This window comes from Pimephales promelas, chromosome 11 (assembly GCF_988280905.1).
Source record: "Pimephales promelas chromosome 11, fPimPro1.hap1.1, whole genome shotgun sequence".
NCBI classification, from domain to species: domain Eukaryota; kingdom Metazoa; phylum Chordata; class Actinopteri; order Cypriniformes; family Leuciscidae; genus Pimephales; species Pimephales promelas.
In genome coordinates, this window is record NC_142779.1 from 9,536,942 (window position 1) to 9,554,488 (window position 17,547).

Sequence of the window (17,547 nt, forward strand, 5' to 3'; positions counted from 1 at the left end):
GAATTTTGGTGCCTTGGTCACAAAATGTTTTTACTTAGATGTGAATCATGAGTTGTCATCATAAAAAAGTATATAATTACCGGTAAATGGGAAATAGGTATTCTTTGCACAAACAGTCAGACTTGTGTAATAAAAATGAACGCAAACAGCCCGATTTTCTGTAAGTTTAATGCACTTAAGGGTAACAAAACCACAGGCAGTGTAGTGATTCTCCAGAATATAAAAAACACCAGTACACTCTAATTAAATTCCTCTTTTAAAAAGCACAAATAAAGGTTCTTTTTTTACACCTTTGACCTATATTATTGAGCACATTTCCCAAAATTTAAAAATCACAAAAGCACATTCTAGAAAATTGATTGCCATTCAGGAACCAGTTTGTTTGCTTCCCTATAAAGACATGGAATGCAATCATATAGTCAAAGGAAAAGTAAAATAGTTAAAAATAACAATAAAATAAAACCAAGATCAGGGAACTAATTTATGATTCTCAACTTTACATAAGACAGTTTAAAAACACCCATATTGTGCAGGCTTTGGTATTGTGTAGGTGAACTGACTAACCACTTATGACTACAACTTAATTAAGACCTTAAGATCATCAACCTTAAATAGACACTACTGTATCTTATATATTTAAATTGAGTAAAACCAGATACTCAGACATAACAGAATGTTTTAGATAAACATGGTAAAAAAAGGCCTTTTCCTTAATATGCTTTCCTTCACATTACAAACAGGATTTAGAAGAGCGGACTTTCTCAAAATGACACTTCAGTCCATTCAAAGGTGAATAAAGGCACCAGTGCTTGCACATTGTCTAGTGCTGCAGAATAAGAAATGTAATGTGTCTTTTGAAACAAACCAGAAAAACAATCGCTATTTTTTTTAAGCTTCCTTATGAGTAAATAGGTAGACCAATACAAAGACAAGTGGTATAACGGACAAAATGTACAAAATGTTGTACATTTACAATGCTCTCTGGGAAGGGGGGAAGCATCTGAAAGTCTGTTTCCTTCAGCCGTCTATAGGCACATGCGTCTGGCAAAAGAGTTGGTCTCCTTTCTGGAGATGTGGGTTTGTAATCGGGGACAGTGAGCTCCCAGTCTTATTGCAGTGGGCTGTCAAACGCCGTGTCAGGCAGGACGGAGATCTTTAACTTCTTATCGGGCCAGCTGTACTCCTTCGGCAGCTTAGACTGGGTAAGGGGTAAAGAGATAGACAGCGTGTTAAAATAATCTAAAGTTTACAAAATCACTTAACGTGAGGTGTATGTAGAACCTTACCATTTCACGGGTGCACAAATCCTGAATGTCAGCTAGCATCTGATCTGCAAACTCCTCAGTAAGTAATATCTAAATGAAGGAGATCAGAACAAGGTCACACATAAGGAACAACATTACATTTTGAAGGGGACCTCTTTTTAAGGGTCGACCGATTATCCGCATCGTCATTAAAAACGGAATGTCATAGGATTTGTCAACTTTTTGTAATAATAAAAAGCAGGTCAGTACAAATCAAATCGAACACCAAACCGCAAAAAGACTAACGTTATTTAAATATGAATCCTGCATGTCTCTAAATGAATGGCGCAGACGGGTTTTCAGCCTCAGCTGCATCATTATATGAGGACATGATTAAAACATAAACATCATCTCCAGAGCCGATTAGTCACTTCATGAGCTTTTTAATGCTTCAACTGAGAAAAGTTATCGTCATATCCTAAACACACAGAAACTCAAAGATCTCCAAGGCAATCCGTCAAAATAAAAGTTTGTTTTTTCGTAGGGCCCTAAATATTTTTTTGTTAAACTGTAAATAAATTGAATAGGTTTGATGATTTCAATTAATTAGAAATACTTTTTGATTACTAAAATTTAATATAACCATTAAAAAAGATTCTGTAAGTTTTATAAAATGTGCTCCCTACACATTTTTTTCGGTTATTATTATTAACAGTTCTCAGATTTAAAGATATGTTTAAAATCATTTAAAGAAAGTATTTGTCAAAAACCCTTTGTTATTTTTAATTTTGACACTAACATTTTTACACCAGACATAGGCTATATATCAGTTCAAAATATTGGTTATCGGTCTACTCGATCTGTAATAATCGGTATCGGCCCTGAAAATCACATATCGGTCGACCCCTACCTATTATGCCCTTGATTTTGTTTGTGGAAAATGTGTACACATTTTTCACATATTTTACATTATTGCAGCAACTCTCCTCCCAGTCTGTCAGTAAAGCTCTGTTTAATTCTGCCCCTTTTTCCTGATTGGTCGGCTGGACCACTTCGAGCACATTTTGGAAATGTCACTCCCCTTACCATAAACACAAGTTTTAACACACTACTAACACAACTCAACCAGGCCTCGCCTCTTTTTTCTTTGCGAATACCTTAAATAAGGGATATTGTGACATGTATGTTCCCAAGAAGAAAGACTACAACCAGGGCATTTCAGAATCAGTTCTTACTCCATTTGGAATGGACTTTGTGCTCTGTAACTTTGCAGAACTTTTCTCATTCTCAAACCGCAACATTGCACACTAAAGAATGTTGAAATTGTTAAAGGGATACTCCACTTTTTTTGGAAATAGGCTCATTTTAGAACTCCCCCAGAGTTAAACTGTTGAGTTTTACCTTTTTTGAATCCATTCAGTCGATCTCCGGTTCTGGCATTAGCACTTTTAGCATAGCTTAGCATACATCATTGAAGTGCACTAGACCATTAGCATTTCTCCCAAAAAAATTACCAAAATGTTTCGATATTTTTCCTATTTAAAACTGAACTCTTCTGTAGTTACATCGTGCGGTAAGACAGACGGAAAATATAAAATTGCGATTTTCTAGGCTGATATGACTAGGAACTATACTCTCATTCCTGCGTAATAATCAGGAAACTTCACTGCCGTACCATGAGTGCAGCAGGCGCAATGAATACACAAACTTAGTCCCGGTCACGTTAGAAGCTGGGGACTATTTTCAGGCGCTGCGTCATAACATTACGCCTTTTGCACTCATGCTACGACAGTGAAGTTTCCTGATTATTACGCAGGAATGAGAGTATAGTTCCTAGTCATATCAGCCTAGAAAATCGCAACTTTACATTTTCCGTCGGTTTTAATGCATGATGTAACAACAGAAGAGTCAAGTTTTAAATAGGAAAAATATCGAAACACTTTGGTAATTTTTTTTCTGAGAAATGCTAATGGTCTAGTGCACTTCAATGATGTATGCTAAGCTATGCTAAAAGTGCTACTGCCAGAACCGGAGATCGGCTGAATGGATTCAAAAAAAGGTAAAACTCAACAGTTTAACTCTGGGGGAGTTGTAAAATGAGCATATTTCAAAAAAAAAAGTGGAGTATCCCTTTAAAAAGCATAACAGGGCCCCTTTAAGGGATTTAACAGTAATGTGTGTCTGTTACCTGTAGCCATGGTCCATGTGCCGCATACGGATGCTCTTCTGTGGCAAAAGCCCCTTCCACCCCAGTGGATACAAAGGTGATTGCTGTATCTCCATTAATGCTTTTATATGTGAAATGTCGGCCATGAAGCAGCCGACCTCTACAAGAAAAGGTTATAAAGAAAAAAGCTGAATGAATCATTTACATAACCATTGATAAGCGTTGTATCTCTTAAAGCAAGCGCAAAATATCAAAGGCTAAAACTATAATCAACCTGATGTTCATTTTCTCCCTGCTCTCATTTGGACTTTAAACAAAGGCTTCTCTGTGAGCCTCGTCTCTGTTTCTGTCCAAACAAGGAGATTACATAAAACTCATATCCCACTCTTTTAGAGCCAGCAAAATCAAAGCTGTTATCTTTTCAGCGAGTTTAGTTTGTTCATATTACCAATGTATTAGTTTTACAAACAAAGTGCACATCGGCACACCAGTACATGTGTACTTTTGTTTTTTACTTCGGAGTAAAACCCCTGGCCCCTCTTTAAGTTAAGGCCTCAGCAAATGGATTTTGAGAAAATAAAATGTGGCAAATGGAGCTTCCTACAGTGTATGTCCTACCTGAGGCACAGTGGGAGAAGTGTCCCAGACTCCTGGTTGAACTTCAGGTGCACACTTTCCAGCTGACGTGTTCGCACCAGCTCGTGAGGGACGATAGCAGCCGAACTCTCGCTCTCCAGACTGTCCTTACGACTCCTGGGATATAGATGGGAAAATGTAAATAAAGAAAAAAACGAATTAAGTGTTTAACAAATCAATTCGAAATGTGATGTCGAATTTGTATGTTTGGACACTTAAAGCACAATCAAACGGTCAACGCATTAGTATCATGAAATATCAAACCTCAAATGGCAACTACAAAGATAATTTTTCAATTTCATACAGGTGTCCTAAAAGAATACGTTCATCGCATTAACTATGAACATGATCCACTTATGTTTAACATCCAGAAACTGTACAAATACTGATACTGCAACGATTCATACATTTGTAGATTGTGTGACCAAACACATTTTGAGGCCGCTGTAAAGGAGTGAAAAAAACAGAAATATTGCAGTGCAGAGCTTTGATTTTCCTCATTGTTCTAACAAAAACTAACTTGTAGACACTCTACTGAACACCCATTTTCAAAGTGGAATAAAGAAGAACTGTCCCATTTGCTGAAGAAATTGTTTCAGTTTCACTCGTAGTTGGCTCTTACCTTGATATCTGCTGGGTCTGGAAATGTCCAACTGATTGTCTATGGAGAAATTAGGGGCAGATTTGTACCACAGCGAAGAAAATAAATGCATTTACCACTACTTAATGGCAAATCAATTTTATTGATAATTTTAGCTACTTAGAACAGAAAAAAAGTAAACTCTTCCCTCTTTTAAGAGAATTGAAGAGCTCCTTTAAATAAATCTACATATTTAAAATTTGGTAATTCAGTTGCTACTCTAAAGCAAGTTGATCAACTGATTACATAAGTCACATTAAAGATACAATTAAGGCAGGGTAGGCTATTTTGTAGAGGCTAGCAATAGCAAGCTAGCTTTGAAAGCATAACATCCCACCCTCCATTCAGAGCATCTCCAAAGCCACTCTTCATTAAAATATATGAACGGAACGTACACAGAAGCGTCTGCAAGAGTGAAATTACCTCATTTCTCAAAGCACATAAAAACAATAAAATAATAATGAGGGTAAACATCTTGTAGAGCGCTGACTTGTACCACCTGACTGCTGCAGGTTTATTTCATAAATCCAAGTCTGAGGACGTGAACAGCAAAACTTCACAGGTTGCCATTTCTTAATAACAGTAGTTATGGTGTGAAAGCTTGTTGTTTTGGTTCAGGAAGAACTGTAAAAGGTGGCTGCTGTTTGTGTTGCTCTGCGATAGTCGGTCTAATAACTGATGACGTGTGATGTCTGCAAAGCAGGGTGAGCGGAGGTATGGAAACACATTGGTTGACAGGCAGGAAGGACATCCAATCACTGCATTCAGAAAGCTTATTGAGTGCTATCAGGATGTGAAGAGAGTTTCAACCAGTATAACCAAGAGTTTATGAAAAGTATTGCCTACCCTTGCTGGGCCAGGAGTGGCATAAAGTTGCCCAACAGTGTGTGACCGAATGATAATTAGTCAAGATACATGAAAGCTGTGAGTGGAGATCAGGGTTATTCCACCAAATATTTCTGAACTATAATGTATAACATTAGTGTTTTGTAAAATTTTTAAAATTAATATAAACTTTTTCGCTTTTCTTTGCATTATTCAAGGTCTGAACACATCTTTTTCCGTTATTTTGACCAGTTGTCATTTTCTGCAAATAAATGCTATAAATGACAATTTTTTTTTTAATTTGGTAGAAATGTTTTCAGTAGATAAAGTAGTTATCTAGTTAAAGTGCTAGTTAAAGTAGCATATATATATAAATCCAGAGAAACTGCTAATTATGCAGTGGTCACTTAATATTTTCCAGAACTGTATATAAAATACAGGAATCAAATAATTTACATTTTTCCAGCAGTGTGAACAGAACCTCATTCTAAAATGCTCAATAATACTACAGGGAACATTCATTATTTCATATTCACCACAACACCAATACTGAATCAATTGCATAGAACACATAGCGACATACTGTAATAAAATTCTTTTTAAAGACTACATTATTGGTTTAAAGGACTACAATCAGAGATCTAATTTTTTGAAGAATATCTTTCAAATTCTAAAAAAGGTAAATAGACTAATAAAACAAAATGGTACAAACTGTGCAGCACATGCAATGACTGTGGCAACTTTAACCACTGAAGGGATCCTATGAGAAAGATTTTTCTTTATTAATTTATAAATCAACTGATTTTTTTTAAATCAGAACACTTTCATATACATAGATATTTATGATCACGATCACGCTCATAGGCATGCAAAATGGCTGCAGTGTTAATTTTGTATTCAAAGATCAATAAAATTAAGCAAAAATTTCACATATATTGTCTTTTAATAATCCAAGGACTTTTCAACTACCTTTTCATCAATATGGCTTTTTAAAGGGCTTTCCAGTATTTAAATTTCATAAAGTCAAATTCAAGTATTTCAAGCACTTTAAACACTATGAACCCTGCTTTAAGCTTTATAACTTATTGACAAATACTGCTCAAGGCAGACAAGCAGACAGAATTACTACCACATACTGTATATGGGTGAAAGAATTTCAACAGAATCAATGTTTGCAAAAATTCTTATATTCTTAAAATTCAAAATATTCTTGAATTTAGCATTATGTTTTTCATTCATTATGATTATTTGGATCAGGCAACTGCAGAGGACACTCCAGGATGTATGTTTGAATCTGGCTGGGCTACAACTAGCAGGGGTCCTTGAGCAAAACAAGAGGGTGTAGACAACAGGATAGTGAGATTAACCCAGAAAAAGATGATCTGGATTGCACAGCATTTAATGAGATAAGGATGGAGTGCTTTAAACAGTCACCCCAGGTAATTGCAGTGCTACCATCATGGCCTTAAAAATAAAGTAGCATGCGCTCAATTGCTGATTTGTCGCAAAATTGAAATTATTAGGAGTACAGTAAAATACAGACCTGATTCAGAAGCATATTTATACTGGCAGACTATCGGCACTTGAAGCTAATTTCCTGAGCAAGTAATAGTATGCTGTACAACAGCAGGTCAGCTGGCCAGAGTCAGCACTCGTGAGCACAAAGATCGAAGGGACAGGCTGTGTCTGAATAGTACCTGCAGGTAATTATCCACATCCAAATGGTATATCATATTCAGCTGTTATGCTGGACCAACCAAAGCTCATGAAACTCATTCCTTTAACTCCTTTAAAATTGCATGCCTGCTTAAAAGCCATTTTTAACTGCAGTGTACACCAAATAGGAGTGGGCGGCATGACTAAAATCTTATATAACAGTCCTGTACCACATAATATCATGATCAGTTAACTTTGTAGAGTTCTGTCACACTTCTCTCTCTTGCCGTTTATATTGGCTGTTGAGATGTATCTTTGTTGTATCTTTTTAATGTCAGGTAATTTATGGATTTATTTAATTTTTCCGTGGTAAAACACTGATTAAGCCATTACATGAGACATGATACCTTTCAGTAAGTTTCTTTGACTATACCTTCTAATGTTCATTCATGTTTATTACATGGTATAACTAACAGTACAGTTGAAGATATGATTGGTTCACTTGAGTTCCACTTGTAATTACTGGATAGCAGGCTTGTTACAAATAAAGTTTAGTGCAGTTTTGTTCAAGCATCAACTAAAAAGAACATCGACTAAAAGACTAATCTTGGGATTTAAGAATCAATATTAGTTCATCAAAATGACGCTTGACTTAAATCAAGAAATCAATTGCCCAGTATTGCCCAGCCCTACTAATAATTTACATGTCTGTGATTGGTTACAATGCTCAACGACTGCACTATAATGCAATAGCAGTAGACGTATACGAACTTAAACACTTTTCATGATTCGCAGCACCTATAATCATAATCTCCAAGCCCTGTGTGCTATAAACTATAAACGATATAGCAAAATATTTATCTGGTGACACTTTTCACACCACGTACATAGAGTCACATCACCTAACCCTGGCGCCAAACATCTTTTTTCTCTTATCCACAAACCATAAGGATGCTACCCAGTCCCGAACAGGTGGCATAGCAAACCAGACAGTTTGGTGTCCTGAAACAAACGCCTCAACCTGCTACTTCCAGAATTAAGGTCACAGCTCTGGGTAAACCATACATCTGCTCGACCAGTATAATCACACAGTCCTGAAGCTCTGATTGTCATGAAAGGGCAGGACTTACTGTGGCCGGTCGTGACTGTGCCTCTGACTGCTGATGGGAGGAAGGACTGACTTGCTGTTAATCTCCAGTCCTTTCCTCAGGGCTTCTCTAATCTGTTCAGTGTCTGTATGAACAATACACAAATACTTGACACAACGACAAAGTAATTTGAGCAAATACAACAATCTCTGAAGAATACTGGGTTCGGTGTCTTGTTTTTGAATTGGTCTGAGTCTGTCCTTAGAACTCCTCACCTTTGTCGGACAGCCTGCGTGGCTGTGACCCGATGCAAATGCTCCTGCTGTCGTCCTCGTCCTCGGGAGGTCGGCTCAAGTCATCCCAGGCACACTTGGCACTGACACCGCTCAGGTTCGAGCCGTCCGTCTCTATGCCCTTATCCACTCGTTCCTGCTTGGAATGAGCAATCAACACACGCACAAATCAGCAGGGGCGCAGCATGGCTGGACATGTGTCCGTCTCGGAACAGAGAGCGAAAGGGGCGAAGGACTAACAGCAGGTGGAGGTGTTGAGTTTAACAGCCAAAGACTTAATTACACTCCAGACTCCACCTTTCCCATGCTGCATCACTCCTGAAACATCACAGTGTGCGCTTTTTAAGATGACCTTAATCACCAGGAATGATAATCATTCATTACTTGAGAGAGTTAAAATTAATATATTGCACCTCTGCCCTCTTTTTTTTTTTTTTTACACAATAGGAAATTACAATTTTAGTTTGGGTAAACTTCACAAAGTCAAGTATCTAAAAAGGCTACATTGTTAACAAAACCCTTTGTTTTAAAGAATAATTCACAGAAAAAAACAGTTCCACCAATATTAAAGGTGCAGTCTGTAATTGTGCTTGCTTTTCCACTGCTGGTACGGCTCAATACGGTTCGGCACGGCACAGTTCGGCTCACTACGCTTTTCCACTGCGCGGTTCGCTTTAGCGCGGTTTGCTTTTCCACTGCAGTTAGTACCGCTTCAAAGTGGGTGGGATTTTAATCCGTTTATAGATTATAGCCAAGACTGGAGTAATGGCTGCTGAAAACTCAGCTTTGGAATAAATTACATTTTGAAATATATATATATTTATTTATTATCATATAAATGCAGCTATTGTGACTCCAAAACAGTGTAAAATGAGCATAAACAAATATATATCCTGGAGCACTAAGCAGAATCGTGGGTGAACAAGCACACAACAGAAAACCTTACTTGCAAGTGTGGATCAATTTCAAATATGGTTTCCCCTCTTCTCATATCAGTGATTAACCATGGACCCCCAGCACTGCAAACAAAACAGCAAAAATGACAAAAATCATTTCAGAATTAATAAAAAACAAGAACAGCACAAAGCATCTCAGAACAAACGAAAGTTCCTCACTCACTTACTAGAGTTACAGCATTCAAAGTACAGTACTCTTATCTACAATGCCCAAAATGCCTCAGCAAGAGTAGAAAAGAAACAGCATTAAAGGGTTGAAAATTCTATCATCATTTACTCACCCTCATGTTGTTCCAAACCTCTATGTGTTTATCTGTTCTGCTGAACACAAAGGAAGATATTTGGAAGAATGTTTTAATCAAACAGATCTCAATCCCCATTGACTTTCATAGTATGTATTTTTTCCTACTATGGAAGTCAATGGGGATTGAGATCTGTTTGATTAAAACATTCTTCCAAATATCTTCCTTTGTGTTCAGCAGAACAAATAAACACATAGAGGGTTGGAACAACTTGAGGGTGAGAAAATGATGAAAGAATTTTCATTTTTGGGTGAACTATCCCTTTAAGTAACACAACAAACATATTTTCACATTTGCTTGTAGGAAAATATCCAGACACCCATCTATATTTTCAGCAAGAAAAAAGAGACAAAGTAATACATCAAAAAAAATAATTTAGCTTCTCAGCTGGTTAAATCCATCATGCAGATTCTTTAACAGTTTCCCCATCAATGAAGCAGGAGTGTGTCCTTGGGCTGTCTCGTGGCTGGCTGTGGGATTACTCACATGTGCACTCCTCTCAGCAGGTCCAGAATGCCTTGACCGTTCCACTGCTGTGCTGCCTGCAGTTCCTCTGTGCAAACACCCACAATCTGATGAGCACAGAAGGAAAAACTTAATTTACACCAATCACAAGGAGATATATGCAAAGGAGGACAAGGTTAATGAATGTGGCATACAAAACTGAATTTAGAAGACTTTATGAACATATCATGAACCAATCACAAGGGCTAAAGAAAAAAAGAAAGAAAATAAATTACTGTAGAAATTATGTTAGCCTACAGTCAACAATCTTGTTGAAACTGCTAGCATGTTGTGCCTGACCTGAAGGAAGCTGACGAGACCAAAGGGGGTCTGAACTGGCAACATCTGCGGGTCCTCCGTCAGAAGCATATGCTGGATTCTAGACTCACTGTTGTCCAACGGACTGTGCCACGAAATGTGATCACCGCTGCAGAATGTGTTTTCTGTTACAGAGAAAACAACTTGTATGAAGACTATTTTAATTTCTGGTAAACTAAAACTTTTAAATCTGTTAAAGCTGGAAACGACATGAAAACTACAGCTTTTAAATTGTTTTGCTGTTATAAAGGAAAGGCTTCCATGAATTGCAAAACTTCATACTCCAACCCCTTCAGATGGGGTTCAGGTACAGTACCTGATTGAAACACATATCGAGCCAGGCCTTGCATGAGCTCAGCTGGCCAGGTAGGGGGTGCTGTCTCTCCTGCTTCTCGTCTCAGGCGAAAGGTGAGCTCAAAACCAAAACCACTTGGGCCCTCTAGACCTGTGAATCTATAAAGAAGCAGAATACAGCTGTAAACCTACGTCTACACAACTCTTCACGTATAACTAAACATCAGACTCTTCAGTTTCAAATCAACCGAATATCAGAAGCTTGCCAGACTCTAATTTTCTATTTTGTTCATATTTTTTTTTCTGAAGAAAGACAAATATAAATACAAATAGTGATGAAACCCCAAATATTAAATGCCATGTGGGAATATTTAGAGAGTAATCCACTATTTTGTGGAGCAGCAGGGTTACAAATGATTCTGTAATTTGGCTCTTGAGATTTGGAGCCAAATTACAGAGTGGTAAAAATGACTTTAGAAAGACGGCACCATCATTATTTTATTTTTACACAGAGATTGGTTGGTCTATTAGTAAAATCTATTGACTTTACCAATCTTTGTTGACTAATATGCCAACGGTGATGGTTCAAAAACGACAAAGCCACTTTTGCCCAAAGTTAGAATACTTGTAACTCAAAAAAGTTAACATAAAATCCTTTTAGATTCTGGGGCCATATTCAATAAATATTCTTAACCGCTATTTAAAAAAAAAACTTAACTAAAATGATATTAAGCAAGATATCTTTGATACTTCTTGAGTTACAGACATGCAAACTTTGGTAATGTTTTTTTTTTGGTACTCAGAGAGATGTGTTGTATGAAAATGTTTCGATAGAGATACATAAGACATAACAAGATGCATTTCTAGTTTCAGTATTACTTGTTTTTCAGACATTCTTCTTCAAACACATTAAGTATCAGCTGTCAACCCACATTTGGTTTCCGACTATTGTAAATGGGTAAAAAAAAAAATTTGGACATGGAGCAGCATTGAGACCCCCATGTCTGTGGGGTTAAACCATATAGGGCTTTAAATATTACGAAAGAAAAGTCTGAGAATTAAAATTTAGAATGATATTAATACATCTTTAATACTTTGAGTTACAGGCATGCAAACAAGCAAAACACAAGTGCTTTTTTTTTTTTTTGAATGGTCACATAGGCAAATAATACAACATAGATTGCTAAGTCAAAAGATTTTACTAATAAACCTACCAATTAAAAAAAATGTAAATGATTCTGTCATCTTTCTAAAGCCATTTTTACCTCCCTGAAATTTGGTTCCAAATCTCAGGTAAAAATTATAATTTTAACCCCTTCCTAAAAATTAGTGGATTACTCATAAATCATCCATGACATCTAATATTTTGGCTTTCTTCTTTATACATTTCCTTAACCACATTTTTTTAAATCAAAAATCACAATTTAGCCGAGGACCCCCTGCTTGAGTTGATGTGGAAAACCACGAAACTTTATGACCATAATAAGTTTCTGGTCTGCTGTAATATTATCATGTCATGAAACAGTTGTAAACATCTCATAATCTGTCATTCTTACTCATGAACTCTGTTGTCCCCATACAAGTCACTGAGACCCAGGCTGACATAGTGCCAATGCTCCGGTACATCTTGTCCAGGGCATCCCATGTTTCTGTACATACTAATGTAGTCCAGAGGATCTGGACCCCCTAACCTGAAAAGAGGATTATGAGAGGAAAGTGTGAAACACTAAGATGAAGAAGTCCACTTGAAAGTTTGTTATTTGCCTAATAGTAATGCTTCTGCTTACTAAAACTTAGTTATTACTGAAACTTGTGTATCCTAGTATCATTCAGTATAAAGTTAAAACTATTCGTCAAGCAAAATTCTGTTTTGTTTTATTGTTTTAATGTTTGCGTATCAAGCAACAACATAAAACTGTAATGCTTCAGACGTCTCACCAATACTTCACAATGGCTGTGACTTGCAGCGGGTTCGCCTGATCGGGATACAGGCGCCTGCATTCCCCATAAATGGCCTGCAATCCCGGGGGAAAGAGCGAGGCGAGGCCGAGGTGCGCTGCTGCTCCGCTGCTAGGCCGCATCTCATCCATCCCCACACGGCCGCACCAAACAGTGGGAAAAAGTTGTCGAAAGTCAAGAAAATTAGGTGTTCTTTTTAACTTCCGATTCAAAAAGGCGATTCGATCACTAATATTGGAAATATGATTTCTATCACTTTTCACCCTCTGTTTTGCCCCTGTTGCAGTTTTCCTCTGTGGTTTGATGTCCAGAAAGGGGACGTGGCCAACACCTTGACTGACCCTTGATCGAGCCAATCAGAACAGCTGTTAGAAAGACGAGATATGAGAGCCGTGATGCGTTTGGACGAATCTATTGTGATCCATTAAGAGGTGGGGCTCAGAGGCATCCATAAGAAACATGCCATTAGATCACAACTGTTTCTTTTATTCTTATTTCTGTATTAGCTTTGCGACATTTAAAGACAAATTTGTCTATTTTTATAATGTAGGCCTATTATGAACTGTATAAATATGAATAATTATAAATATATTATGTCTTCCAATTCAATACATTTTATCACAGTCTGTTAACTTTCCAATAAACATAAACAAATAATATAATGCATTTATAAATTATAAATTTATAATTTTGATTTCATTTATACTTGGATTTTGTTTCTCTGTCATTTAGTTTACTGTTTCAGTCATTTACTGCTAGTGGCTACTTATTTGTGTTTCGCGAATTAGTATTTTTTCACATGACAATGATTTAAGCATTTTACTTTCCATAAATATTTTTAATTTAGTTTATGTATGCTACTATTAATTTCTAATGCCTAAATATGTTTGTTAATCATATATGTTCCAAAGTGGGAACCGACCACTTGCTGGACAAACTATTGACATGATGCTGGAAGTTGGCTTATTATCTGAATCACCTAAGTCATTTTTTCAGACGAGATATGTATTGACTATTAAGACTTTTAGTAGGCTAGGCTATCGTTTGAAAATGCACATCACAATTAACAATGAGCTTATCAAAATCAAAGGATGAATTGTAACTCATTCTTTTATGAATGCTCTGTTTTTTTAGATTTAGATCTTGTCCTTTGTTTGATCTACGATAAGCTCAAGATGTCATAAGTTCTGGAAAGTGATGTAATGACATACTAAAACTTCCACAAATGCAACAACTACAGCCGCCTGACTGCCTCATGTCGTAAATGAGTAATTTCTGATGTTACACACATTTTATCCTTATAATATAATGCATATTGTTAAAAAATATGATCTCTCTGTTTGTTAGTGAACATATTATCATATTTTGTAACTAAATAAGTTATCATGGCAGTATCCGTCTGTGTGGATAAAGGGCATATACTTCTCTATTATATGCTTATAAAGGGAATTTAGAATGCATTTGAAGATTACCAATATATCCAGAAAATCACTTACACTCCAGCTTGTAAAAACTGATTATTTATGCTCATACCAGTCCTGTTTATGGCATGTCTGATAAGACGACGGCTACAACATCTTGTCGATGTTATGTGGTGCTTGGCTACCAAAACTCTTTGTTATACCATTTGTGCAGGTAATGTGTTGTAGTTCTCCACAGAAAAGCAATGGCTTTATTTTCCATTTTCATGGCGAGTAATTAACATTGCATTGCTTAATCAGATGCAGTAGCTAGTACTTGGTTTTCAATGTGTCACTTTGACTTAAATTCTTGTATGGATATTAATTAATTTCATGCAGGTATTCTTTTTAATATGTACAATGTAAAAAACATGTCTGTACAAAATGGGTGCATTATCAAATGATTTATTTAAACTTAAGTAGTAATTAATATGAAGTGGAACCCATTTTTCGGTAACACTTTACAATAAGGTTCATTAGTGATATGTTAATATGTTAATGTACATGAACTAAAAATCAGCAATACATTTGTTACAGTGTTTATTAATCTTTGTTAATGTTAATAAAATACAAATACGGCTGTTCGTTGTTTGTTCATATTAGTTCGCAGTGGGTTAACTAATGTTACCAAATAAAACTTTTGATTTTAATAATGATTAGTAAATGTTAACTAATATTAACTAAGATTAATAAATGCTGTAGAAGAAATGGTAATGTATGTTAATTGAGGTAGATAACTGTTAACTAATTAACCTTATTGTAAAGTGTTACCAATTTAGCCGTTTTAATGAAATTTCCGTTTCAATGAGTCTTCCAAAATTATATAATCAGAACTATAACACTGCTTTCTTACCAATTATGTGTGTTTTTCAATGTTTACTTTGTTTGTTTATTTTGTAAGATTGTATGTTCGACATATCCTGAATTTATTTATTTTTTTCATCCAAACAAGCTTCCATGTTGACGGTGGCTCCTCATTGGATGACCCATGGCCAGTGCCTCTTTACACACAAAGCATCAGGAGCTATAAGGATACAGCTGAACATAGAGTACCACCTTCTATATGAACCAAACCAAACAATTTCTTTTAGTCCTATTTGGTATTACCAGCAATCATGGGCTTTCTCTGCCAAATGTCCTTGGATTCAGTCACCATGATGTCCAGTGAAGCATGGTCAGGAGGGTTCACCAGCCTGAAGGGTAAGCTGCACTGGGGGAAACTCCAAGAGTGTTCGCTGTGTACTGAGAGCTACCATACTTTGTGAAAAAGGATCTAAGGCAGGCGTAGGGCACTCACCCCAGCACAGCTGTGAGGATCAGCTCAGAACGGGAAGATTTTAGTGCGAGGGAACCCTCAGGAATAATGTATATATCATCTATAATCACTCAGAATGTTTTTAATTCTCACCCTTAAATATGTGGTTACATTTATAGATGATGTAAGTGTAGTATGTAAACAGGAACATTCACAGCTAAGTCCCAGACTAAAATGCATGTTTGAGCTGTTTTAACGGAAAGCAACTGAAAGCGTGTTATTGTTTTTTCCCCCCGCATGTTTATAAAAGCTACTTGTCCTAATTGAACAAAGGCCTAATCCAGGTTAAACTAAGCCCTGAAACCAGGCCTTAAAGTTTGGGAAATGAAACTAGATGTATAGAATGTGATATTTGCAATTACTTGTACAAAATCCACTCTAAGAATAACAAAAATGTCATTATACAATATCAATATAATTTATATATATATATTTGTATTGGATCTGTTCTGGATCTGATTCTTTATTTAACCACAATTTAATTTGACACTCTACAGTTTTTCTTATTTACACACCACTGTATAAAAAATGAAGTTTTTTTCAAAGATTATTGGAGTTTTACTTAAAAAAAATACTAGTTATTGTACTTCAAAATTTCACATTTAATTCAATCCGAGTGAAAAAAAAAATCCCAGTGAAACATATACCGTACATACTGTATACTGTTATCATATTCCCATCTTCAAAGTGTCCATGAGACTGTACTTTGTGATACAAATATAATGTATTTGTTTTCGATATGTAAAAAAACAAACTTCTTTACACTTTTACACATAAACTTTTTATAACAATGTTTGTTATTGCTAACAAGGAAAACATAACATAACTAAATAAATACATTTGCAAATAACCCTTCAATAACACAATTTTGAAACGACAATGAGCTATTATCATAAAGATTCTAGGAGAAGCCACTAATACCACTCCAAGACTGGGTCATTGATATTTGAACAGGTTTTAGTTGTTTTGGGAAAGTCTACATTACTCCAGATTTCCAAGGAATTGATCCTGAGTCATTTGCTAGGAATAAGAGATAAGGCATGCCTTTGGTTAAAGCGTGGGAGTCAGTGCATCGTTTGCATATGATACGTCAGCTCACTGGCTTTTTTTGAAAAAATCTGACCATGTATAACCAAACCTAGAGATATAAGATGAAAACATATAATGAACCATCTAAAAGGCACTGCTGAACATTTGACCTATATGTTATTGTTAACTAGTTCACCAGAACTTGAAAAAGGACATCCATGGATCCCGGAAGCAGTGGACAGACTTTGTTCATTTGATAAGCACACCCAGAGTGTCTGTATATACTAAAACTTAAAAATTATGAATAAACAAATATATAAAAAGCAAAGAACACAGGAAGGTGCTTTGAATGATTTGTAAACATTTATTGGAGCACAACATCTAAACAATTTATCTCACTAAATATATCAAAATCATTGTAACTTAGTGTACGGTAAGAAGTAACTTGTGACAAACAAGGTTTTATTTACCTTTTCTTGTTTATACACAAGAAATATATACGCAAAAAAGAAAAGAACAAGTAAAGAATTAAACTAATTTTTCACAAGTTACTTCTTACAGTAATAGAATGAAATGGAAATTTGGTAACACTTTACAATAAGGTTCATTAGTTAACATTAGTAACCACATTAGTTAACATGAACTAAGAATGAACAATACTTCTTCAGCATTTATTAATCTTAGTTAATATTAATTCCAACATTTACTAATACGTTATAAAATCAAAGGTTGTATTAGTTAACATTAGTAAATGCACTGTGAACTAACATGAACACACAATGAACAGCTGTATTTGTATTAACTAACAGTAACAAAGATTAACAAACACTGTAACTAATGCATTGCTCATCGTTAGTTCAT

General features: G+C 35.9%; 1 protein-coding gene and 1 long non-coding RNA gene across 4 annotated transcripts; one reads left to right on the plus strand and one right to left on the minus strand.

Moving 5' to 3' along the window:
- Nucleotides 1-150: 150 nt before the first annotated feature.
- Nucleotides 151-13,188, minus strand: sufu (suppressor of fused homolog (Drosophila)). 3 transcript variants are annotated; one of them, XM_089116929.1, is made up of 13 exons: nt 12,862-13,188; nt 12,480-12,614; nt 10,946-11,082; nt 10,612-10,754; nt 10,294-10,379; nt 9,496-9,568; nt 8,532-8,685; nt 8,299-8,401; nt 4,670-4,708; nt 4,030-4,164; nt 3,433-3,571; nt 1,287-1,355; nt 151-1,198 (listed from the first exon to the last, which is right to left on the minus strand). In XM_089116929.1, the coding sequence occupies exons 1-13, from the start codon at nt 13,011-13,013 to the stop codon at nt 1,109-1,111; spliced, it is 1,455 nt and encodes a 484-aa protein (XP_088973055.1). In that variant the 5' UTR covers nt 13,014-13,188; the 3' UTR covers nt 151-1,108. The 3 variants fall into 3 exon arrangements, with proteins under 3 accessions (XP_088973055.1, XP_088973054.1, XP_088973056.1); XM_089116928.1 differs by having other exon boundaries at nt 8,532-8,688; XM_089116930.1 differs by lacking the exon at nt 4,670-4,708 and having other exon boundaries at nt 8,532-8,688.
- Nucleotides 13,181-16,411, plus strand: LOC120461832 (uncharacterized). Its single transcript, XR_005618252.2, has 2 exons — nt 13,181-13,313; nt 15,295-16,411. It is a non-coding gene; the product is annotated as an uncharacterized LOC120461832 (long non-coding RNA).
- Nucleotides 16,412-17,547: the final 1,136 nt, after the last annotated feature.

Coding starts and splice junctions, on each gene's coding strand:
- sufu (XM_089116928.1), bottom strand. CDS start 13,013: ATGGATGAGATGCGGCCTAGCAGCGGAGCAGCAGCGCACCTCGGCCTC. Junction 10,755..10,945: donor TCGATATGTGTTTCAATCAG/GTACTGTACCTG, acceptor TCTCTGTAACAG/AAAACACATTCTGCAGCGGT. Junction 1,199..1,286: donor ATTTGTGCACCCGTGAAATG/GTAAGGTTCTAC, acceptor CCCCTTACCCAG/TCTAAGCTGCCGAAGGAGTA.